Source organism: Ambystoma mexicanum, chromosome 2q (genome assembly GCF_040938575.1).
Source record: "Ambystoma mexicanum isolate Mex_15411 chromosome 2q, UKY_AmexF1_1, whole genome shotgun sequence".
Classification (NCBI taxonomy): Eukaryota; Metazoa; Chordata; class Amphibia; order Caudata; family Ambystomatidae; genus Ambystoma; species Ambystoma mexicanum.
Genome location: NC_090924.1, coordinates 479,023,302 through 479,050,363, shown reverse-complemented (window position 1 = coordinate 479,050,363; position 27,062 = coordinate 479,023,302). Strand labels below are relative to the sequence as shown.

General features: G+C 45.5%; 1 protein-coding gene across 1 annotated transcript in view; it reads right to left on the bottom strand.

Moving 5' to 3' along the window:
* The window catches only part of GNA12 (G protein subunit alpha 12), a 424,323-nt gene that overhangs the window by 255,495 nt on the left and 141,766 nt on the right, over positions 1–27,062 (bottom strand). The window contains exon 2 of the mRNA XM_069647591.1: positions 20,203–20,418. Within this exon, the coding sequence (XP_069503692.1) occupies positions 20,203–20,418 (216 nt within the window). The remainder of the gene's footprint in view (positions 1–20,202; positions 20,419–27,062) is intronic.

The following is a 27,062-nucleotide window of genomic DNA, read 5'->3' as shown; positions in this document are numbered from 1 at the left end:
CCACGTCAATCTCTGGGAAAGGTTCTTGGAACATAGTGAAGCAGTGAGCAGCACTGGTGGATGTTTGCTCACTTTCTCGTGGGTTTTGTGAACTCATCCACGTTCAAAGAAATGGGGTGGAAAAAGGTTTGTAACGTGTGAATGAAAGAAGCAGTATGCATTGTTGTGTGCTACACCCTGGAGGGAGGCTTTGGAAACAGTAGAAAGCGAAAGAATTTATATAATGCCTTTATCTAAAGCGGATTACACAGAACAATTATTATTAACCAATCGAAATTGATTCTCATTTTATAGACCGCAGAAGGGTGAAAGGCCGAGTGGACGATGCCGGGATTCGAACCTACTACCTGCAATCGCAGCACCGAGAGCTTAACCTACTGAGCTATTTTAGCGACTTAAACAGACCATGTCGGAAGGGACAGGGAAAACCATGTTCATGCAACTGACAAAGATTGCGTGTTTGGAGGTGAAGACAAAGTTCCTTTAGTATTCAAGAAACTGATACATGCTAGAAAGAGGACATGAACTTCAAAATCGAGGTTCCCAGGGACAGTTGCATCACGTACCAGTGACTGTCACGGTCCCAGAAACTCATTTTAGAGTTTCCACCAACTGACACACATTCACTCCAAAAATGTTGAACTATTTCTACATCACCATTTCGTTTCAATCTTCACAATAAAAACATTGTGCATCTTATATTTAGCCGCCACTTCAGGGAAAGGAGACACTCAGTTCACAGATGAGCACTCGAGAAAAGAATTCTTTATGAAAATGGAAAATACTTAATTAGCTTTTTTGCTTCGCATCTTCCAAAATTCTGGTGAGAAGTAAAGAAAGCAAGCATTGTATCCTTTCTTTACACCTTGCCAAGACAGAAAGCACACATTGCGCAAGCTATTTTCTGAAGTGTGCCGCTTCTCCGACTAAAAAATAAACGCTCCCCACCCCCATACGCCCACCAGCCCTTCCCGGCCCCGAAATATACCCTTCTCAGTAAATTCAAACTGTTCGTTTCAAAGATCTTACTGTAACATTTCTGGCCAATCCGATATTTGGGAATGGCTCGCCTTAGCGCGACTAGTGCTTTAAGCAGATGGAATGCTCAATATTCCGTGAAAAAAATACCCCAACTGGGAGGAGGGCTATATGCTCATTTACATCACATGCACTGTTTCACCCTCGCCTCTCTCTCAAAAGACCCGCGTACGGAGGATATTAACCCTGGGGAGGCCTTCCAACAGATCAAAGCAATCAACGTCTGACCAAGGCAACACAAATGACCAGCATGGGCCGTTTCGCCTTGCTCCGGCCATCCCGTCAGGCTGCGAGGACACATGTCTGGCAATTGGTAAGAGTATGAGCGTGCGGGTTCGGGGGGGAGTGCTTGCTGAGCGACAAACGCAAATGCTTCACAAAAAAAGTGCTGATAACTAGACATAGAAGAACACTGACCATGCCAAAGGTATGCGTGGGCCATAGAATGCTTTTTGAACCGCTGAACGGAAGCGTTTCCCAGAACCATCAGTCAGCATGAGTACGCAAATAGAGAAATAAAGGACATAAAAAAGCACTCGCATACCTGTGAAGACATTGAGCCACTAGCAGACGCAAAGACAGTGAAATTCGGAGACAAAAGGCATATAACGTAGTTTCAAGATCACCAGCCACACGCGGGTGCATAGGACTGGGTAGCAAATGTATACCCGGAAAGAAACATCGGCGGGGGAACTACCGGCAACAGAGTTTCAATGCGAATAGTTCCAGTACCTTTGAACAGCCACTTTCACAGTTCCACAACTGTTGGCCCTCAAAGTTAACCCTTTAAATTCACTTAATAGGCTCTTCCAGGCAGAACCACTTTAGTTGGGTCATGCTGAGGGGGCACGCAATAAAATGTCTGTGTACTTGCTGAATGTGAACGTACCGCCCATCACTTCCTACCTGCATCCCCCCCCACCCCTGCTCCTCTACCCCTGCTCCTCTCCTGCATGGTGGCATCACTGTGCTCTTGGAAAAACTGCAGAATCGTCATCGGACCCTTTTGTTGTCATCTACACTGTTAATTGTACTATATCCATTAACTCTGGGTGGGCAGACTGGTTATCGTTCAGAAACGCAAGCGCTCCGAATTACTGTTTTTCTCCACTGCTCCCTCCCCCTCCTCCTCCTTGAGCGCCTTGAAACACTTGCCTGTGTATAGGCGCTTTACACATAAACATTATCGTTGCTCTCTTGCTTCTGTGGCGTGTGGAAGGAACATCGGGCGGAGCTTGCTCACCGGAGAGGCATATTTTTACAAGTGGAGAGGCACATACTTATGATATGATATATTGTATTTGTAAGCCCAAACGCATCTAAGGACTGCCAGCACCTGGATATCCAAAGCAAGTATTTTATTTCTTGGATCTTGGTTTGCCCTTTGGTATACACGCTGGCTCCATTGACATTTGGTCTTCCTATGAAGACAATTGTTTCTGGACCACTCTGGGGTCATCAACTTCACCACCAGCATCTGCCAGAGACTGAACAAATGAAGGGTAGAACAGGCACAATTGTGATACTTTAGAAAGACCGAACTTCTCTCCTCGTGGGTGTTTTGTTGGGTGATGTAGGTTACTGTACACCGCATTTCCCTTAAACATTAATTATTAAAAATGGAAAGTGTAGAACTGTTGTACAATATAAAATGCCCTCACAGCAGTTATATCGAAGGCGAAAACGTGTTCAGCAAAGACACCCACCCACACGACTAAATCCAGAGGTCCACTTTCTTTTGCCCACCCCACCCACTTGCCAATCCATACCCCCAAGCTCACTGGCCATGCAATCCCTAAATACAGGTGTGGCCCGATGTTCCTCCTGCTCACCAGCCCCCACCCCACCCCACACAGCAGCATGTGGAACCAGCGATCTTCTATGTGCACGAAATGCACGGGCAGATCATAAGTGTGGCTCTGCTGCAGGGCAGCAACGAGTCCAAGATACGTTTCATCCTTTCAGCGATGAGGATCTCTGTGGGGCAAAGCACATGAAAAGCCTCTGGGGAAGTTGGTGGGAGTGCAGACGTTTATGCAGCATCAAGCACCCTTTGCCCCCCCCCCACCCATCCACCGTAGGAAGTAACACCCTCAGCATGAACACAAACACGGATTCGTGCACCATTATATAAAACAAATGAAAGTCTCGCTAAATCAGGTGACATTTTTGCCAAAACTAAGGCCTTCCGCCGAAGACGAGCATGAATTAAATAGCCTCTCTCTGGCAAGATGATCACTCAGGAGGGTGTATGAATGTTTTATTCACAGCCGCACTAGATTATTTAAATTGGGGACCATCTTTTAACAAGGGTGCAATGGCTGGCATATCTAAAGTGGCATCCACGCCGCAATGGCATCCACACAGCAATGGCTTTAATGGAGGGGGTGGCTTTATAGAGGGTGCAAAAAATAAATAGAAGTTGCAATCTAGAAGCAAGCCATAAAAAAGTCACTCCATACACAAAACACACCATTTCTTACTCGCCACGAGTCAAATATCACTAGCCAATGGCTGGTGCTGGGTGCAAATGGTGCACCCTAGTGAGTAGAGCCAATCATTCCGCAAATTGCATTTGTGGCAACCAGCGAATCGGGACCACCTCTGGCCCCATGGTACTGATATGGGGAGCATAAAAGCAAAAAAGAGAAAATCCCTGGGATGGCACCCTCTCTTTTGGACCCCCCATTCCCAGGATAGAGCGGGAAGGTGCTTCTAGGTTTAAAATAAAACGTAAAAAGGATTCACCGCTAAAAAAAAAAAATTAAAAAAAAACACCAGGCACTACCGCTAACCAGATCGATCTATGGGGAAAAATAGATTTACTCACTGGGTGGCGACTCTAAAAAACAGGAAGAGACAGTTTAGTCTCTGCTGACATATGACCGATTCTACCAGAGGCCCTCCTGCTCTTGTAGTCTACATAAAGTAGGGAAACGGGAAGACTCATCCCATCCATCCAAATGTCTGGTCTATGGATCATGAAGTGAAACAGTAAGCTGGCAAAATGCCCCGAAACATAAAAGGTAGGTATAAATGACATGTATTTTTCAAGCCCAGAAATGACGCGGTTTGTGATGTGAGCAACATCAACGGTCATCGTAATCACTGAATATTGATGAAGACACCCCAACCAAGCCAACACCTAACCCGAGTACACACTGCCAGCGGATTAGAAAAGAATCCGTGGCGGGGAATGACCTTCCGGGGTTTTTAGAAATAATTCCACAGGTGGCGGCTGTGATCAGGCGAGTGACGAGATTTTTGCACAGAATAGGACACTGGGAAAAGTCAAGCCCAGTAAAACACTTCGAATAAATATTGCCACCCGCGTGCTTGCCAGAGTGTCGGTTATCTATGTAAAGACTTCAGCTATTTGGATCAAAGACTGACATGTCCTTTGATGGCCGATACAAGTGAAGAGGAATACAATCACAGCCACTGGAACGCTAGCGTTTGCCCAATCCACACATGCTTTCAATCCTAGATTACTGTACTCCCTGACTGCGAGCACAAGTGGCCCAATGACATTAAGTTGCCAATCTCAGAATGCTGTTAATCAAATGCATAGAATCCCCCGGATCCCAGAATGGAAAGTGCTGCTGGCTAAAATGCCAGAGGTGGCTAAAGGTGTCACAGCTGGCATGGGGCCGTACAGCAGTCACAAAATCAGTCAGACCAAAACAAGTTATTGCAACATTGCCAATAAAAATAATGAACCATAATTGTCTCGCATGAATGGTTTATCTTACTTGCTTCTGCCCACAAAAAAGCCTTTCCGCCAAACATGCGTATTATTCTAGACTTTTCTCTCTCGTAGTATACTCTCACTTATACGCACACATTTACATCATTTGCCATGAAATGATTTACAAGTCATCAACACACTGACGGTTACACTTCCTCAGATATACTCTACAATAGGTTAGACCATTCATTTCTTTAAATCCATTATCCCTGCACGTTTCAGTCACAGGTATGTCGGGGATCTTCTACAGGAGATCTACAATTTCTTATTTCGCTTATTCAGGAAGGCGAGCCGCTGGTGGGGATAGATTCGCATATGTGCTGGTCATTAGCACCACAGTGGGGGATACTTTTGATGCTTATCTGTTGGATTGCAATTAACACAATGTATTAACTTATTACCTTTTCAATGTCATGGTATGTTACTTGTCATTTGTGGAGTGCCTACTGCCCTTATGGACTCATAGCACTGGCAGCTGAATGGCACACCGTAGTCTGAACAAACCTTCAAATAAAACCATTACAAAGCATGCAAATATTATTTAGAATTCGGGCAACTGTTCAATTAGCTTGAAGATGACTAGTTTAAAGACATTATAGCAGCCATGCAAAGAAGTGTGTTCATGTGCAGATGTGCTTGCTGTTTTAGTGACTATCCAACATATTAACCACATTTTTAGTGGGACTCCGCAGCATTGTGTGGGTTGCATCGCTAACTTGGGAAGGGGATTTTATAAATGAGTTAGTTATCAACCTCAAGGACAACTGCCTGCAGCTGAGGGCACTGCTATACGGCACTGCTATACGTTACATGAAGAACACATGTCACAGTCCAATTGCATGCACATTTGTCAGGTATATCGAGGATACATTCAATACATGTCCATATGTCTAACATAATTAATGCAGAATTAATGCAGTACAGATCTTTTAATGTTGGATACACATAGTTTAGCTCTGTTGAACGCAGTGAATAAACCCAGCTTTAGCACAAGAATTAATACATAGCTATACAGAGCTCGAAATGGAGGGGAGCTGGAAGCTATTTAGCGCCTGCTTGTAGCCTATAAGGGCCTGGTTAGCTTGATGCCAACAGCTACCAGAATCTACTTTTGGCTTCCCAGGCCAAATGATGCCAAACAGACACAACTACGTGACTAACTCTGTGCATTTGAGAATGTAAAGACTGGAGCAGGGTTTTATGTACTCCTGCAGAGTAGAAGCAGCGCAGCCAAGATTCTCTAGAAGGTAGATGAGCAAACTAGGCTTAGCTCTCAGGAGGTGATGCGGGCTGGTTCTTAAGTACAATGTAGTCCCCAATCCGCGCACTCGTCGAAGCAACTCGTGAAGCATCTCGCTTGTCCGCTTGGAGAGTCTGCTAATTTGCTGTTGGAATTCTGTTGGAACTGTGCGTGGTGTTGCTTTAACAACATTTCTGAGGTGATTTGTGCAACGGACCCCAGTACTAACTTTCAAATATACATTTTCTAAGAAAGAAAACAACCCTTTAAGCATATTTCGTACTGCAACACAAGTACCTACAATCGATTAAATTAGAAAGGGGCACTAATTAGGAGTCAGGCCGAGGCTGCTACCAAGCAGCGCGTGTGGAATTACCAGGGCTAGGGAAGAACTGTGCGCGTGTGGTTTTTAAATGTCCACAGACCAGCCTCTGACAATATTCAGCCTATACTCTTCCCGTTTGAGCATGTACAACATCCCCCAGACTATCATACAACTTGAAAAAAATAACTTCTTCTAACTTGCCTAAAAACTGACGTTCCAGTTCCGACTTTACAATGAAATTATAGCAGTAACGTGGTGCTGGCAGCGGAGCCCAAACCAAAGTACACAATGCAGCACTTGTTCCAAATCGACACAGACACTAGCGGGGACGGAGCAAAACAAGTTGGCAGTCAGCAGTTTTTGTTTCAAGAGGAGGACGCGAAAGAAAGAAGCAAAAACAGCGACTGTGGAGTCCGCCCACTCCCTGTGAATAAAGGATGTGGGATGCAGACAGGGATTACAGGGGCAGAACACGAGGAAGGCGCGGGAGAAAGCAATGACGCAGATGTTCACAGACAGCTCCTGTGGTCAAACTGAGAAACCTTTCAGAGTATATTAGTTTCTGGTCTAGCAGCTGTGCTCTACCAACAAAGAGTTCTTCCAGCGAGTGCCCCCTTGGAGCAAGGGAGCCCGCGTGTAAACGTTACCAGCACACTGCCATGTTTAAAGAGAACACCACCACTCAAAAACACTCATAGCTAAACTAAATATAGGCCACGGATTATTTGCATCGGCCCCATTCGGGGCACTAGACTTTCAGTCACAAAACAAAAGCAACTGAACTGGATTCTTGGGCGTTTGGAGAGTTAGAATGTACATTGGAATGCAGCGTGTATGCATTACAACAAAGGTCTATGCAGTGATTATAAGGCTGCACACTGCTTAAGAACAAAAAAGAAACAACCTATAGTCAATGTGCTGATCTGTTGCCCCCACTGCACGTTATTTAGCACCCTATGATTTGCCATATTTGAATTGGTTGACCTAATTGAACTGTCTTCTGAGATTTGCAGTCATGAAAAACTAGCCTCACAGCGAGTCTACAATTGTCATTGGTCATCAGTTGTCAGCATAGGTATATGCCGCTATTCTGACTGCCAAATAGCAAAGATATTTTTCGTAACCAAGGGGTATTCTCCTAGTGCACCAACTGTTGATAGATCTTAGCCCTGGTCTATTTAACAAGTGCTTCAAATGAACAAGCAAGTATTCTTCAACTTTTACTTGAAGAATATGGCCTGGGTCCAAAATACCTTCAGCTATCCCTCCGCAAATACCTCCCCTCTCGAGCTCTTTGCTCCTCTACCTCCAACTCCCTCAGGGTCAGTCGTTTTTCAAAGAAACAAGCTGGGGGTAGATCGCCATCTTCGACTGGGGCCTCCCTCTCGAACAGCCTCCCTGCCACTCTAAAACGTGAGGAGAACCATCTCTGGAAGCACCTCAAGACCTTCCCCTTTTCTTCTGCCTTCGGCTCCACCTCTCCGCTGCTGATCTGTTCTCTCTTGGCACCGTGCACCTGGTCACCCTCTGTCCTCCGGGCCCAGGTACCTGCTCACCCTGCCACCCTCCCGCACTGCCTCCGGGCCACCCCTTGCACTGGGGTCTGTATCTGTACCCATACAGCCCCCCTCTTTTTCTTCCTGCACTTATCAAACCTACCCTGTCTGCTGCCTTAAACCTAGCACTTGCAAATTGCTGGCTGCACTACCACTGTCTGTTGCCTTTATTATTTATCTATTGTTATTTATCTGTTTCTCCTCTGCTTCGCACATTCCACTTCTCCCCCCTTCCATGCACTTTTCCCCTCCCCCTCTCCCATGCACTTGCACGTTCTCAATGTCACTGGGCCTAGTAAGATCGCCGTTTTGTTCTCCTCTGTTCCCCTCCCTTGCCTTGTCGCGCTCTGAAACACTTTTGTATGAGCACGATAGAAATAAAATATCAATATCAATACTCAGTTTAATTTTGACCAATTTTCCACTTTCAAATTTTCAGATTTTTCTCATTTTGTTGCTTATGCAAGCCTTGTAGTACTTACCTTCTTAAAAGCCTGAATAAGCACCTGGCCCCTGTACTCATTTCAAACTCGAACAGATAACACAAATAACTAAACAAAAGTTGCACAAGAGCCTGAACAGGCATTGTGCAGTTTACATGCATGTTGTTTTCAGTGCACTATATATCGCTTAGCTGCATGCTGTTGTAAACAGATATGTAGTGCAGACAAAAGCAAGAGTTGGACGAGGGCAGATAACAGCTGCACTGAAAATAGGCTTTAGCAACTCATTTGAGGACAGGTTGGTAAATATTCCAGCAAAATTAGCCCAAGTTATCATAGATACTCGTCTTATGGCCCCCTTTCCGCAGACTCAAGGGGGGTCTGTATAAGCAGAAGACGTTGGAGCATTTTTACACCTCATAAAAACATAATTGCCATCATGGGAGCGTGCATGCCGATTACAGTGTGCTGGCCCAGCTCCTGAACAGGTCCACTTGCAGCTACACACCAGTTCCTTTTCTCCCAAACCACATCAAGATGTGTAGACTGGGAGTAGGGGTGGCGGTGTATCATGTTGAGGAACGGAGGCAGTAGAACTAAAAGATCTAAGAGTCACGAGGGCAAACTACGTTCACTCATTCTTGCTACACATCCCCGCTTACTCCAGACTCGGGGGAAGAAACGTAGAGGGGAAGACAGCTAGTATACACACTAAAATAGCCAGGTCAAGTATATTTTTAATACGATCTGATCTAAAAGACAAAATCTATCATGTGATGCAACATACACAATGATGTAGCAGAAGCAGCAGCCTTACAGATCACATCATGCAAAAACGTGAAGCGGTTTTGGCTCAGACTATGGCAGTGTAAATGCCCCACGAGAAGAATCCAATGACCATGCAGAATGCCAAAGTACATAAGAGGGCCAAGCTCACAATATAAGCTTCAGTTAGGGCCACCATAAATGACAAAATGCAGGTCAGAAGACCTAAAACACATCTTAAGTCCCAGTACATTTTAGGATGCAAGAGCGAGCAAGAGAAAAAGAGGGACTGAGCAAGAACAAGCAAGCAAGAGCGAGCGAGAGAGCGAGAGAGCGAGAGAGCAAGAGAGAGCGAGAGAGAGCGAGAGAGCGAGAGAGAGCGAGAGAGCAAGAGAGCGAGAGAGCAAGAGAGCGAGAGAGCAAGAGAGCAAGAGAGCAAGAGAGCAAGAGAGCAAGAGAGCAAGAGAGCAAGAGAGCAAGAGAGCAAGAGAGCAAGAGAGCAAGAGAGAGCGAGAGCAAGAGAGAGCGAGAGCAAGAGAGAGCGAGAGCAAGAGAGCGAGAGCAAGAGTGAGAGAGCGAGAGTGAGCAAGAGAGAGAGCGAGAGAGCAAGCAAGCAAGAGCGAGAGAGCAAGCAAGCAAGCAAGAGCGAGAGAGCAAGCAAGCAAGAGCGAGAGAGCAAGCAAGAGCAAGAGAGCAAGCAAGAGCAAGAGAGCAAGCAAGCAAGAGCAAGCAAGCAAGAGCAAGAGAGCAAGCAAGCAAGAGCAAGAGAGCAAGCAAGCGAGCAAGCAAGAGCGGGAGAGCGAGCAAGCAAGAGCGAGCAAGCAAGAGCGAGAGAGCGAGCAAGCAAGAGCGAGAGAGCGAGCAAGCAAGAGCGAGAGAGCGAGCAAGCAAGAGCGAGAGTCTGTGTGTCTCCTTTGGGAATCCGAGGAAGAATTTTGAAAGAATGTACCGTGACTCACTAAATAATGCAGAGCATTGGGCAAAAATGAACGAGGAGGGCTCTTTCATCCTGTAAAAGGTTTGCCACCGGATAAAGCCTCCATCTCAGATTTACAAGGCTGACTAGACCAGAGAAAGACCAACTTTACATGACACTCTTAATGCTGATGAAGGTATGGGCTTAAAATGCTAATAAGTAGAACGAATGCAATACTCTAATACCAAACAAATTCAGGTCTTAAAACCAGGAGGAAACTGGTTCAGTAGCCCGAGCCGTAAAGATATAAATTTGACATGCGACCAGAAGGGAGAAACACTGACAACAGTACATACAGGTCGCTCCAGAAGCCATGCAGAATATGAATAACTCTGCTTTGTTATCTAACCTGATCAGGTATGAAACAAAGGAAAAAATATGGTAAAAGCATATATACATATATTTTTTAATTTCAACACTCGCCATCAAGCAACAGGGTTCTGCTGTACAACAATAACCCACAGGGTTAAAAAATTCAAGCTGTAGGGTACTAGCCACCCATTAAAAAGTCACTTGCTTAACTCAATTCTACACAAACAGCACACTGTTTCCTACTTGCCAAGAGTGAAATATCACTAACTAGTGGACTTTTGCACCCCGATAACAAGCATTTGTCAAGGTTCTTAATACATTTTCACGTAGACAATTCAAACTATAGATTAAGCCAGACCCATGAATGAATGTATAAACAAATATTTTTTTAAAGCATTTTAATAAGCAAATTGAGTTGGAGGTCAACATAGTTCTTATGGAAGAAAGGTGTACAGCCGCTGGACCGCCACAGAGAAGGCCCAATTTGCAGTTCTAAAATGTGACAGTTTGAGTGTGTGTAGTTGAATGTTCTCTGCATCAATGCTGGTCCTGTGTTTCTCTTATCGAACATTGCTCATTATCCTTGTCGAATTATTGGTTCTTCCTCCAGGCTCCTTTTTCAGTGCCTCGTTTCAGCCAGCCCAAAATGAAGTAAGATCTGTCAATGCCGGCAAAGCACTTTGGAACTCCCTCTCATTTCATTTACATGTCAGATGACATTTCAAATTTTGTTGTGCCTTCAAAACATGGGGTTTTCACCTCAGCCTTGAGTTCTGCTGATTATCAGTTCCTCTGTCACCTGTATTACCTACTTCCAAGGAATGTCTTCTGCTATATGTACACTCTAGAAGCATATGGGTCAAGTAAGATCAAGTAACTAGAACAAGCACTGCGAGGAACCAGAGGGCATCCTCCCATCTACTCCCCTTGGATCTTACGCTCAGATAGCCATGGAAGGGCCATCGCTTTTGGATCCCGACCCTGGGGATGGATACGCGAGAGAGGATAACCCGGGGTGAAGGGTCCTTGCGCAGTGGAGGAAAGGTGCCTTTAGGTATCCCCTTTCCCGTGTCAAAATACAGCTTACCTTCCCGCGATCTTCATAGGTTATTACGAATCTTCTCCACTGTATCCCATTTCTGTACCTTTAAGACTGGGACGAGGAGGAGGCGACTAGGAGTAATGCACTCTTCCATCTTCCATCTGTGCACACCATTCTAGTACTGGGAGGAGGAAGAGGACTGTAGATCATCACCATAAAGGTCAGGCATGTCCAATTGACAGTTAATTGTAGTCAAGCGAAGGACTTGCACCTGCAGCCCCTTGAGAGGCTACAAGTACATATACAAAGGAGACACCCACATGAGTGAAGAAAACCGCCTGGGAGGCCAGGACTAGGCTGTAGAGGGGCCGGTGAAAAGGACTGGCAGCTGCAGGAGAGCAGGAAGGACACAGAGGGTGGAGGGAGCTGTGAGAGCGTCAAGAGCCCTGCACAGTCGCGAACCGTGTGTCCCCCACTGGAGCGGCAGGAGGAAGCAAGACCGTTTGAAAGAGGTGAGCACGGCTCGTCGGTGGCCCCAATGTGAGAGAGGGGATGGAGCGAAAGCAGAAGGGGAATGCGCAAGCACCCGGAGACGCTGCCAAACACTGGTGAGCGACAGGGAGAGAACACTGCTGCCGGGGCGCTCCAGGGGCTTACTATGGGCCAAGGAAGTTGCTGAACAAGTGAATGCATATGTTAAGTGGGTATGGAGACCAAATGGACATTATCGAATGCTGAACAAATCACAAAGTACTTAATGGGTTATTGAATATCAAACTAAAGAAACGCTATGCATAATATATGAAAATACAGCACGAGTGGAGAGAAAGTGATGCACATCTATGAACGGAATGAAAATAATGAAAAAGCATTTATGAACAATGTGAAAATACAAAGCCAAGTGAAAACCAGTAATGAGAGTTGGTGAAGCATGTGAAAGACAAATGAGAAGCACTATTGGATAGTGTGAAAGTAAGGTGGTGACAAGGAATAAAACACCACGAAGTGGATTGTGAAAAAGGCACGTATTGGCAGAGTCAAGAGACTGCCAAGAAGAAACAGGAATACAGATGGACTAATGTAACAGGTGCAGAGAGAAAGGCAAAGTAGTCCCATGAGAATCAGTGAACATTATAAAGTGTCAAAAGGTTATTAGTTGCGTGACCTGCGATAGGTGGACTGTCTGGTCCGGCCACTGCACCTAGACAGAGTAACCCCCACTTGAAGTAAGCCAAGGAAAATAAAGAGGTTGAAGTTGCTGTTCTTAACAAATGTAATAGTGACTAAGGAGAAGATCAAGCCAGCCATTCACTTGAAACGCATGAAAGATTACAAAGTGGATATTGAATTCATATTGGAAGGTAACCAAGTTGAATTAACTGTGAATTGTGTTTAACTTGGGGAATGGAGCCTCAAGGGCTTTTTGTGGAACTGTTTTGAACTTGGGGAAGGGGAAGCAGAAAGCATGCCAGGAGCTGGAAGAAGCTCTGAACTTTATTTTGAACATTTTTTCTTTGGTTGCTGGCATCCCTACACATGGTTCACACCACAGTTAAGATTGCTCCGCAAAGCTAAACGCTGTGCCGAAAATCGATGGAAAAGCCACCCCTCAGACGAGCATAAAGACAGTTTCCTTCTAGCCTCACTCTCCTACAAAGATGCCATCATCACGGCAAAAAAGGAATCTTTCAACAACCGCATTATTCAAGCCGACTCGAACACCAAGGAACTCTTTAAAATCCTAAGAGAGCTTGAAACTCCAGTCGCCCCCCCTGACACATGCGTGAAAGATAGTAAATGGTGTGCCAACATCCAAGCAGCCTTACTAAATAAAATCTCCACACTACAAGACAAAATCAAAGATAAACAGGACAGCCTGAAGCGCGACAACCACGCTCCTTCCCTCACTAAGGCCCCCTTGCCAGACTCTACCAATATCACACCATTCGCATTCTCTCCGCTTACCGTGGCAGAGGTAGAAAATATAATTCTTAGAATTAAGCCAACTAACTGCCAAGGTGACCCGTGCCCAGCCCCTACTATCAAGGACTCAGCGCATGAGTTGGCCCCATTCATCACGGCCTTCATCAACTCTTCCTTTCAAACAGGTATTGTCCCGGATAATCTGAAGGACGCTTGGGTTATCCCACTGCTTCAAAAACCTTCCCTAGACCCTAACATTCCCACTAACTTCCGACCTATCACCACTGTACCATTTCTGCTCATGATCCTAGACCGTGCCGCATACTTTCAGATCCAAAATTACTTGGAAACTAATAACTTGCTAGGTCTACGACAATCTGGTTTCCGCCCCAGACACGGGACAAAGACCGCATTATTAGACCTTAAAACTCAAATCGAGGTTCTAAAGGATCAAGGCAAACTAGCAATGCTACTACTTCTCGACCTTTCAGCCGCATTCGATCTGGTCAACCATCAGATCCTGTGCGAGCACCTCCAATCAGCTGCCAACTTCTCTTCCTCGGCTGCGGCTTGGATCAAATCTTTCCTGAGCAACAGATCCATGAGAGTCTTTGCCCCATCCGCAGCCGCGGACCCTTCCCCGATTCACTGTGGCGTTCCTCAGGGATCTTGTGTATCACCTACACTCTATAACATTTTCACGAAACCACTCTTTGATGTGCTTGACTATCTGGGTGTCTCCTATACTAATTATGCGGACGACACCCAGATACTCATCCCCATCACTGGTGATTATCTAGGTGACACCAAGGCCCTTAACGACGTCTACTTGGTCATCCAAGCCTGGATGGCCCAACATCAGTTGTGCTTGAATGATGACAAGACGGAGCTCCTGATCTTGGGCACTGCACAACGCCTGAGCAGACTAGAGCCGTCCTATCAGTCATTCAACATAGATGGTAATATCATTCGTGTCTCAAAAGATACCAAAACGTTAGGTTTCTACCTTGATGCCACACTCTCATTAACCCGACAAACTAATGCTGTCAGATCTGCGTCTGCATACACATGCAAACTTATCGCAGCTTGCAGACCATTCCTCACTACGTCTAACAGCGTTACGCTAGCGAGAACCCTTATTATGGCTAAAATTGATTACTGCAGTGCTCTTTATCTTGGCACCAGCCAAGAGAACCTGAACAGACTTCAAACGACACAAAACAACGCCATTCGTGCCGCTTTAAACATTCCCCGACACCACCACATCACAGAAACCAGAAGTAAGTTAAATTGGCTACCTGTCAAACAGAGAATTTCACTCAAAACACTCGCCCTTACGCACAAATGCCTAGCCAACAAAGCCCCGATCTACCTTGGTAGTCGACTGTCGCGCCACTCTACCTCCCGACCTCTAAGAACAGCCCAATCCCACTGTCTAGCGATCCCCAGATTTAAATTGCAAAAAGCAGGGGGCTCAAGTTTCCCCGTCTTAGCTTCCAAGTTATGGAACTCCCTCCCTGTTTCAATTAGAGCGGAAGACTCTTTCAATACCTTCAAAGCCAATACTAGATCTTGGCTTTTCAACCAGCTTTAAGGCCGGCTTCGCGTTTCTTCCTGACCTACCCTGACTTGCCGACCGCTACTATCACCTATCGGCACTGAAACTACTGTACATATGTATATAAGATCCTCTTGTAATGTATATAATGATTCTTTGTTATACCTGCATATCGGATCCCATGTGTAAATGTTTAATGATTCTCTGTTATACCTGCATATCTGTAACCTCTTACAAATTGCGCCCTGATGCCTCCGGGCCTGCTGGTTTGCGCGTTATAAATAAATAAATATAAATATAAATATATTGTGCAGATTTAGGTTGAGGGCAAGCATAGGTTCTGGACACAGATAGACCTTTGATTTGAACTTTGACACAGACTATCCTCGGCTTCTTTCGGTAGGGAAATCCCACTTTAGTATAGGGCAAGTTAGGCCTTACTCCACCCTGACATTTGAGAAATAAAAGCTTTATTTTTAGAAAAGTGAATCTGTTGTCTGTCTTAATTCATGATGCCTTCACAGGACCTTGAAAGATAGTTAGCTAAATTTAAAACTAATACAAAAATCTAGGAACAGTCAGTGAAGAGGAAACAAATGGGGGTTTGTGCTCAATTGTATTTCACACAATTAACAAACAGTGTGTAACTGATTTCAAGAAGGCCAAAAAATTGACAGGAAGACAGAGAAAGGTGAATTTCTGCCATCCAGTCTCAAGATAATTAACGCCTAAACTACAGGATGCAAATCAGATGACAAACATTTTTTTAAAACAGCTAAAACAAGAAAATTAATTTCCAAAGATGATAAATAGATCCAGAGTTAACAGAGGTAGAAGAAAATGGTGAGGCAATCAATGAAAACTGTTTTATAGGGATTGGATTTAAGAAAATGTCCTTCTATTAAGACTCCTGTGCATGACACGTTTGCAGATTATGCATCAGTATGTAAAGCCATTAGTGTAAATTGCTAATGTAATCCGAGAAATTGGAAGCTGATCCTCTGGTTCCAAACAAAGTGGAGGCATGACCTGGAGCAGACAGCAGTAAAATTCCTGAATTTGGTGCATCACCCTAAGCGGGCCATTGGTGATGCAGAGGTAGAATGAACATTTCAGGCTGTTGCAGGGAGCATAAGGTGACGAGGGAAAGGGGGGCACAAGAGCAGGTAGATATGACAAATAGACTTGAGCCCAATTAAGGTGTGCAGAAGCATTCAAGGAGGGGCCCAAACGGACACTGGTCCAAGTCCAGAACAGGGCTGGTAAAGCGGGGTTGAGCAGAGCAGTTCAGGAGGGAAAGTTGATGTGTGATGGGGTGACCCACCCTGCTCCGGTTGATTGAGTCACAACAGGGCAGCCGAAGGCAATGCAGCAACAAAAAGACACTGCTGCGAAGACTACAGATACAAGCCTTTTTAATGCTATTCTACTGAACTCCCTACGGCATCAAAGGAAACCCTAAAGTGATAGATGCCAACCAATGAAGGCAATTTTAGATATAATTGCATGTCTTAAGGGTGAATGGGGATTCCTTACCTCTCACAAGGTCTCCAAGTGATATAATGTAGAAGCTAACGCAGAAGATGTCAGTGAACCCAGAGGTACACCACAAGGCATTGCAGCCTGTCTCTCTCTCTGTATTGACCTGCTAGAAATGCTTTAAGAATGTTGGCAATAGAGACAATGTTTTGATATAGTTGTCTGGAAGACTTGTGGGAAATGTAACATGTTGATTGACTCAGTGCTTCTCAGCATGATTAGGTAGTCAACTGTGGTGCGCTTGACCATGTAGACAAAAAGTCTATTTCACAAGAGAAATTACTTTTAAGTAAGGGGAATGCCTCGTCTCCACAATACTGATGTGGAAGAACTTGTATTCTGTAAACCAAAAGACCATGTGCCTCTTAGGATTTGGTGTCCCTATCCAGTGTTCCTATCCCTCACCTGACAAGCACACGTTGCGTATAGTGCTTTGAAAGAAACGCACTTGCTTATCATTTGTTCGTTCTAGGTGAAAAGATCTTTTTCTTAACATCTTTCCATAAAAAGATAAGATTTAGAAAGACCGCCCCGTGCCAACTCTGACAGGCTCAGCGGGAACCAGAAGCGCAGGACAAGGAGAACGGGCGCGCATGTGTGTTGTGTGTCTGGCTGTGTTTTGATTTGGGGGTTTTGGAGGGGAGGGAGGGAGACGATGGATTGGAGTTCGGGGGGCAAAAAACCTGATATAAAGGAAATTCTGTGGGAAGAGGGTGAGGTGGTGGTGTGTATATATATATATTTGTTTAGACCGCATTGTAAAGCTATCAAGCGAAAAGACCTTTACAATGCCAGTTGTACAATCAAAAGAATCAGTGATTGTACATCACTTTCACTTGAGAGCTTAAAAAAAAGAAGAGGTAATTTCACATAGAACCCATTTGTTAAGCTACAAGTAAAAATGTCTTTGCTTAAGTAAATTGGATATAAAACAATCCTTTGCTCTCTAGCCCAACGCCTTGTGTGAACAATGAGAAATTGACAGCCAAGATGCAAGTAAGGAATAGTACACTACCACTAAGGTCAAAGAAAAGCAGTTTTGGGGTCACTGCAGCTTCTGGGACCCAAGTTTGTTACGTTATTTCTTTTGCATTTGCAGAGTGCCTACTGGCATAGCTTATGGCATCAATGTACCTTTTGTCTGGTAGAGAGGCAAAGAAGGAGCGGGTGAGGGATAGATAAGATGCTCAGGAAGGCCTTGGAAGGAAAGGTGGAGGAGCCAAGTGTACAATCGGACCAAATTTATCATGGGACTAAACCGTAGTCTACGGGTCGCTGAAAGGCAGAGACAGCTGGAGAAAGACGTTCACCTAGCCAGTGGTATGACTGCAACATACTCATCTCATGGTGAGTGGAGGCATGTTGAATCCAAGCCCAAGAAGTCAGGAAAGCCCTTCTACTCCCTACCTTCCATAGGTCGCCAACTAACATTTGAAATGGGTTGCATGTCAGAAATCCGAATTTGACTTTTTTGGGTCTGCCAATTTATGTCACAGTTACCAAAAGGATTTGAGGGAAGGACGTGTAGCACTCAAGTCACGGAAATATTGCTTTATGTAGCTCCCACAGGATTATGCTCGTCTTTGCCTCCACAGAACAAGCTCCCTGGGCCAAACAGAGTGTCATTCAATTCTGGGTGTGAAATTCAGAACAGATCTGTTGATTCATCACCACACTGGAGTAGGGAACACTAAGCCAATGCATCACCTTTTCAAGTCATTCACCAAGTACTAGTGCCCAAATATGATATGTCATTTATAACGCGCCTATACACAAGTGGTTCAAGGCGCGACGGGGCAAGAGAAGGGGGAACAGAGGGAAGACAGACAACGATATTAATAGGCCAGGTGACACTGAGACCGCACAAGTGCAGGGGAGGGCGGAAGAGAAAGTGTGGGGGTGGGGGAGGAGGCGCTGTACCTTTACTCTCTGGATCATCAAATCACACCTACTTGCCCAGCACATGAACTAATGTCTAGCACCATGAGCCTCCCGGTTCCAGGTGTATCCTCCTATGGATTTCGCCACTGCACACTAGAGCAGTTAATCTTCTCCCAGATAACCTCATGTGGCATCAACTCCTCTGTGGCTCATATCCATCTAAACAATAAGGAAACACGGGAGATTGAGTATCAGGAACTATTCCCGCTGAAAAGAGAACCACAGGACAGACTCCAGTCTTCATCCAACGGCGAGAAGAGCAAACCAGGGCGAGAGGTTGCAAAGGTAGGACCAGCTCCTTGCAGGAGTGACAAATGCATGCTCACCGGTTTACAGGTGCTTGCTGGTGAAAGTTTTGCGAACTCTCATGCGACAAAAGATTCCCAGAGACTTTGAGGGGGCAAATACACTTGCCTCAAAGTTCAACGTTGCAGAGCAGTTGAACCTTGTAACACGTGCATCGCCTGGGGAGTTCAGCCATGAACTGGAAAAGCAGCCGCTGTTCCCAGGTTTTAAAGAACACGGTTCCATCTTTGCTAAAAAGTCAGACAATAAGTACAGCCTCTGGATGACCATTACTGGGCCCTTTACGGCCTGTAAAACAATGCTCACTCAGAGTCTTCCCAAGAAGATAATCTGCACAGTGCATTGGGAACTTTCAGTCTGAAACTACACCTCAACCTAAATAAAAACGTGCAAACCGCGATTTGCACCTCGCCATTAATCAGAGTCATGCGTCCAAAAGTGCTGTAGTCTGAGATATTTCCTTGGCATTCTGCACCTGGGTTTGTTTTTGTATGGTGTTCTGCTTGAACAAAATGAGTTTCAGGCATTTTAAAGAGGAAACATTTTCTTGACCATAACCAACTTCTTTATTGCAAGTTCTAATCCCACAGCTCCTCTTCGGTGTACAGATTCAGAAATGTTGCTAACTACATTTCTAGAAAACAACCAGATCGTTTCTTGGAAAAGTAAACTGCTATAGAAAGGGAAATGCAGAGCCAAAATCTGGGCTTTGCACAACGGTGACGTAGTCACGTGTGAACGTTTATACCTCTTTCTTGTTAAGTACCGAGTACAAATACAAACCTAAATGATGGAATTACGAGACATTTACAAGAGTGATGGGGGAAGTCAATACATATAGGCTGGAGAAAGGTAGGATGAGGAGAGGAAACCGAATATGTAAAACTGCAGCCTGCTTGACACCGGATATCTGGAAACAGTCAAAAGATGTGCCAAAGATGATTAGCAAGGTGATGGGGTCTGGCAGTAGGGGACATAAAGAGGAAAGAATAGCAAAGGGGGATGGGCAGGAATAAAAAGGCTAAAGGCGAGAAGAGAAGGAAACATAAGAAAAGATTGCAACAAACATTTTGTATGTACGGATCTTCCCACTTCGCTATCCCAAATCAACCTTTCCAGAAGAACTTGACATTTCCGACTCTTATGAAACTCAGCCATCGCTTGCATATTTTGCTGTATACCAACTTCTCCCACTCAACGTTTGTTAGTACACAGTGGCCTAGTCTTTAAAAAAAAAAAAAAAAAAATCAGGGACTGTACGTACCCTGTTACTTACAGAGGCGAATGAATAACCCTTGCAAAGTAGAAGCAAGCAACCACATTTGTGAGCCTGCTGACATGTTTACCAGCCATTTCCACACGAATGTGACCAAACACCAGACTAATTAATACAACAGACTTTATACAGCAACACAGACGTCTTGTTTGAACTAAGAGTGGTATACAGTTCTTCGGGTCCCCTCCCGGGTACTCATCGAGGTTGTACTCACCAGCTGAAACTCGCTTCTGCGGTTAAACGCTTCCTTAATGCCCGAATCTCGCCATAGTGCCCGCAGTGCAGGCACATAGAGCTGGAAGGTGGACGGCTCCACGGGCACGCCAGCTTTGTTTTCAAAAGCCATCAAGAACATGCCATGTTTCTCGTTCTCCGTATACTGCCATGGGATCCCCAGCTTATCGCGTGCATCCACCAGGACCCTGGATCCCTGCATAACGAGAGAGAAGCAGGTTAAGAGTAGCAACGTTACCAGGACAAACGTGAATGCAATTGTATTCAAACAATGGGTATCATGGTAAGAAGGGTGAAAAGAAAAGCGCCTAAGGTTATGGGCAGTAAAATCATTTATTATAGCAACACCCAACACTTAGCCATTAGATTTTGTAGAAAATATTTAACCCCGAGAATACAGTTTTGGGGTTATGTCTGAAAGTTTGAAGATCAGAATCCCAACAGAGGCCAGACATGATCATATCCCCAAGTGAAGCATAGAGCCAGTTAGAGGTATCATATGTTAGCTATGCCCTCCTGGGTGCAGGTATACTCCAAGAAATGCCTAGGCACCCTAACACCACATGCTAGTATCGGAATCTCCTGTCCAGTTATTCAAACAATTTGTCATGCCCCCTCATTCACCCCCCTCAGCCCCCCCCCCGCCCCAGGTACTCTAAAAGGTGAATGGGTGCATGGCGGAGGACGACTGGGGTTCAGGGTGGGGAAGTGGAGTTGAACTGGGAGCGATTCAATAAAGACAAGGCTGGTGGGGTAGTAGCGAGAAAACGGAAGAGGAGTGCAGGTGGCTGGGGGAAGCAGGGGTGCCAATAAGGACATCAGTGGTATCATATGGCCATGAACTACCACAGTTTGCCTAGGTGAGGCTTCGTGGCCAGATCAATTAATCACAAGCCTAGATGTGTCCTTTGGTAATTGCTCCATTTTCGCTTTTCAGAAAAGGTACGTATGACATAGATTGCATAGTATTCCTTTTGTATCCATAGGCAATACTTGGAGGCCGATTCACATATACCGATAAGTAGGACTATTGCAACATTCGAATACCAAATAAGTGCAGGTCTTCAAACCACATTTATTTAAAACGGTGGAAGACAATGAGAAGCAGCCAGGAAGCTTCAGCAATTTCAGTCAGAACCGTTTTTCTTCCTTCCACTTATATTCTTAGAAACACCCATAATCGGCTATATACTGCCAGAATATAGTACACACCAAGTACTGATGTCTAAACAACAATTTATTTCAACCCAATGCAGAGACCTGGGTGCTTCCATTATAGGTCAAGTATTGCAATAATATGACGTTTCGCATACATTAACAAAATCTTCATATATTTTCCTCTTTATTAGGCAATTCAAGTGCGACATTACATGTGGATGGTTGGCCATGGGGTAAGCAAGTGAGCGTGTTTAGATGGGATGGTACCTTACACGATGTATTATGAGAATGGATCTACCAGTGGGACTAAGGAAATGGCAAGACATGATGAGCAGACACACACTGGACTCCGTGTTGGAATGAACCTAGTGATTTCCTTTGCAAAGAGGAGTACGAGTATGCGCACGCCTCCTTAAATTCTATCTAGGCTGATCAATGAAAGAAATCTCCCCCATAATCCCCTCCTAATCGCTATAGTAACATGCTCCAACATACCAGTGCGTATGGATAATGATGCGGTAACTGCAAACTAGAATAAAACAACTGCCAAGCATAAGTCTGCTAAATGCAACCATCAATTACACTCAAAAGGTGTGCATCAGAAGTCTGAATGCTCGCCAGTATACAATATGACCACACCATTCCATGAACGCCAAAATCAACAGTAACCAGTAGAAGCAGTAATATCCACATGGTATTATAAACAGGGGTCAAAAGTTCAAGTTGCAAAAGAACTAGCCACGCACAAAGTCACTAACCAACTCAATTTTCAAAATGCACATAGCACAATTATTACTTGCCCAGAGTCAATTGCCACTAGCCAAAGTAAATGCAACTTGGAAGACCGGTCATCAAGTAAATTGGCCTTATTGCTATAATAGAGGAGGAAGTGGGCGAGTTCTGGATTCCCCAACCGTGCAAAATACGATCAAGCACACACCCAGGGTTCATGTTGGCCATTTAAAGATGCTGCATCAGTCTGAACACTCCATAGAGGGGCTTGGAATGTAAAGAGCTGCCACTTCCTATTAATGGCTCTGGTGACTATGGCCAGGAGCTCCTAGTCCGGTAGCGTGTTCCATGAACGCACTATACATCGCAGTTGGGAAGAAATGCAGAACCGAGCAGGGGCTAACAAAACAACCTCAAAATGTGCCTCAGAACACATTGTGTATGGACGTATTATAAATACCAAATAAATAAATTATAACGCTCCCCAAAGGATAACCCAACCAATGCATGAGAGCTAAGACATGTAATCGGGGAGTTTGATAATGTCTGAACCTTCATAGTTGGGAATGTGAGGCATAACTTCATACTTTAGAGGATTGAGTTGGGGTGGTGGGAAAAACTGACACCGTTCTTAGTGTAGAGGAACTCGATTTTTTCAGGTGGTTTAAAAAAAGACCAGAGGGTTAGGTGCAGTAGTTGGTGCTTCCATTACTTCACCCATTTATATATGAATTGCTTAACCTTTAGGAGGCGGAAATCCCATAGACTGGCTAGTTACCTTTGACATGGTTCAATGGGAAGGGAGTAGTTTCTTACCTGTAACTCCATTCCTCCAGCGTTGGTATCTTTCATGGATTCGCATGCTTAGAATACTCCCCGTCGTCAGGCTGGGAACCCTCGGTATATTTATTAAGACGTTTTCCATAGGAAAAAGATTAACACTTCTGTGTCCCATCTATGTCATTATGGGCTGCGCACGCCTGACCCAATAGGACGTAGGGGTATAAATAGCCCCGCCCTCGCGGCTCCCTTCAGATTTTAACCTCCAAAGTAGAGGGGCCATATAGAATTTGCATTCAGGTGAGCAACAGCATGCAGCAGATATGCAGATGGGACGAGCAGTCCTTCGGGACCTGTTTCATTAAGGAAAGCCCCACAAAGGGGTGTATGCTCTTGTCAATATGCTATATATTTAGTTATTGTCGAGGTACTGTGATGGGGATTTTTTGGTATACCTAACTGCATGTGTGGCTTGGATAGTCTTGATTTGCATTGCACACCTCCAAGTTTAGGGGTACTGCTGTATAATCTATTCTAAGCATGTGAATCCATAAAAGATCCAATGCTGGAGAAGGGAGTAGTTTCTTACCTGTAACTCCATTTCTCCAGCATTGGTATCTTTCATGGATTCACATGCGCCCGCCGGCCTCACCTGAATGCAAATTCTATATGTCCCCTCTACTTTGGGGGTTAAAATCTGAAGGGAGCCGCAGGTGCGGGGCTATTTGTACCCCTATGTCCTATTGGGTCAGGCGTGCGCAGCCCAAAACGACGTAGATGGGACACAGAAGTGTCCACATTTTTTCCTGTGGAAAACGTCTTAATAAATATACCAAGGGTTCCCAGCCTGACGAGGGGGAATATTCTAAGCAGGTGAATCCATGAAAGATCCAATGCTGGAGAAAGGGCTGGACCCATTTCTTTATGCGAGTAAAGAGGACTGTAAGATGTACGTTACTGTTTTTGGGATGTTTTGAACAAGCTCGGAGCAGAAACAAGGAGGAAGCCTGCATTCTGCTCTAGACGGATAACAAAAACACCTCAGCTATATGTTCCATCTACCATCTCAGTGGCACAAGATCTCCATTGTTGGCAGAGTTGGCAAAATACCTTTGGCATTATTGCTTGAAAGCTGGAGACCAGACCCTTTTGCTGTAGCTTTGGACACACTTCGGGAGGATAGCTCAAGGGCAATGCGCTCGCCTTGAAAGCAAGATGGAGTGGAGCAACACAGGTTCAATCCCCGGGTCCGCGCTTAGAAACCTCTGGGTATTAAGTGTGTTATAAATAACCAATTACAATTAGTCTTTCTATTAGGTCCTGAGTAAGATGACCGCTTTTCAGTTCACCACGATAGTGAGAGCTCTGACGAAGCTGAGCACGGAAGACTCCTATTTGATTTTTATAGCCCCTCTTGGCATGACGCAGACCTGCTATTCATATCTTCTGAACTTTCTAGGGATTTTGAAATCCCTCTTCCCACAAGCAAATCTCTTCTCTAGTACCTAGGGGGAGGGTCTCTTGCAGCTGGTGGTGTAGATGGTTTCGAGGTTTGCTGGGCTCTCCCAGGCCTTTCAAAGAAAAGTGGCGTCAACTCAAGGATTCCTGCGTACACTCCACCAAGAGATAAGACTCCGCATAGGCAATTGGCATGGCTGATGTATGGAACAAGGAGTCATACATCTCGCACCTGTGTTAGCAATTGCGCACATTTTGGTAGTCTTATTGGACAACAGCAACAGTAAAGCCTAGCGTACCATAGGGGTTCTACAGGTCAGCCATTTCGGCAGCAGACGACCCAATGAACGAATCGTTGATTGGCAAGCACTGTTTTGCTCGTAAAAGGTGTTTGTGGCATGAAAGCACATGAATCCAGATACTCCTCCCTCTTGGATGAAAAGGCCTCTTTTCCACAAAGTGCTGTCGGGTTAGTTAGCCGTATATTTCAAAGTAGGTATGATGCTTCCTGGATTCATGTATTATTACTCATGGGGCCAGGAATGCGTTGAATTGGAGGTTTTATTACTTTAGGTTCGGCTTCAGTTCATTCATTGCCTTTCGCATAACACAAGACAGGAGACACCCACCAGCCACCCCATCCCCAACTGAGAACGTTCATTTAAGCACACACTGCATTCTCTGCGCTGCACACCCACATATCATTCCTAAAAATGTGCATCTAGGGAAGGGCATCCGGCCAAACTGGAAACATGAGAACTGCCAGTGTCCCTCCCGCTGTGCACCAGCCGCCCGAGCCACATCTCTTGATGCCCCCCCATGTTTTTTGGCACCTCTGTCCGTGCCCCTCTGCCCAGCCCTCCCACACCCCAACCCCACCATGCTCCCATCACTGCCCCGCCCCCCCCCCACTTCCCATCCGGCATGGGATTCCTGGCTTTGACTGCCACGTTCCTTCCAGTCGGGCTGCCAAAGAAAAATAAAAAAGGGGCTTTGGCCCTTATTTTTCACTATGGGGCCAGCCATCTAGTTTCTTTTGGGTGGGAGATTTGGCTTGTGTGTCTCAGCCCATGTCGCATTCATCCAATTACATTAGTACCATCAGGCTGCTATGTGTAACTCATGAGGTTTGCGATGGCACAGGAAGGACAGCCTATGCGATCTGGAATGCATGTGACCGTGTATGCATTTAGGATTGCATCACCTCCAGCTCAGATATGTAGCTGCTAAATGTACTAAGGACAGCTCTGATTGGCAGATCTGCATCACCCTCTTTCCTAGGAGTGGACTGCTAGGCTACGTCAGTGAGTGCATCTATAGTAGCTGGAATGCAAGCCACTGCCAGTATAGTGGAGGGAACATGCACTGCTGGCTGGGGATCCTATCTGACAGCCTGCCTTGACGAAGATCATGGAGCGCTAAACGCATTCGGTGGGAAGCGTCTCCGAGGAGACAAGGGGTCGAGAACAGCATGCTGGGAGCTGAGGCAGAAGAGATAGGTTAGCGAAACAGCAAAGCAGTACTTCATGGGCCATGGGAATGCTTGCAATTTGAGTCGCTCTGCTAGCACACCTATTTCAGTGAAGAGACCACCACATCCTTCCACAGAATTGTACAGGAAACCGGACCTCTCCAGGTGGGCTACCAGCCTGATCAAACGCTGTGCAATGAGGTATCAAAGCAAAAAGATAAAAAACATGGGGCTTCAGGACAGAGACTGAGTGAGGACCAAAAGAGGAGATGGGGAGTGGCGAGTGGCGCCTAATATGAGTTAGTGAGAGTAAAGCGAAAGCCTGGAAAGGAATGGGTGCTGGGAAAAACTCAGTAGCTGGCTTAGGAAGGGGAATCTGCAGCCCCATGACATGTATAGCAACTATCATCTTTTTCAACATAAACATTACTGATTGCCCCAGGGTTTAAACTAACCAAAAAATCTCCTGACTTCCAATCCCCTAGTTTCTGCACCAGTACCGTTATTTCTGGTGATACTTCTTCAGGTTCCTGTAACCTGACTAACCTTTCTCGCAATGCTCTTAACTCATTATTTATGTCTACTTGTGGGCCCTCTGGGTACCCCAATGCTACAGGCATATCAGCGTTTGTGGATGGGTTATATGGAGGTGCAAAAGCTCTGGAGTTCCCCTCTTTAGTTGCTCATCCGGATAATCCTGTTGACACTCTACTACTCGAGGTTTATAGACTGGGTTTGTATACCCCACTGCAGGTATATGCGTTACGGGGTATATCCCCTTACATTGGATCTCTTTCATCTTCCATTTCCTTGAATAATTCCCAGAGATCTAAAATCCCTTTTCTTTTTTGGGGCTTGTTCCCTTTATATTTTGCTGCTAGAGAAGAGGGCGCTAGAGCGCGACCAAGACGGCGGCTCTTGTGTGAGCTTCGACAGCGCACCCAAATCAATCCTGAAAAAGAACGCAATCAGGGACCATCCAACCCCCCCCCCAGCGGCAGGACAGACAACCCGAGGCCAGTCACATCAGCCCACTGTCCTTCGGCAGCAGGGGGGGGCGCCTGTGGATGCCTGGCTGGCGCGGGTGCCTGGGAGGAGCGAGGCCCGTGGTATTAGCGTCCCGCGGCGCCGTCCGAGGCACAGCAACGCCAGAGGAGGGGGATGCTGGTGCTGCCCGTGTCGTTGGAGGTGGCGCCCGGGATCGTGTCTGCGAGTCCCTGCGGCACTCTTGAGACCCCCTG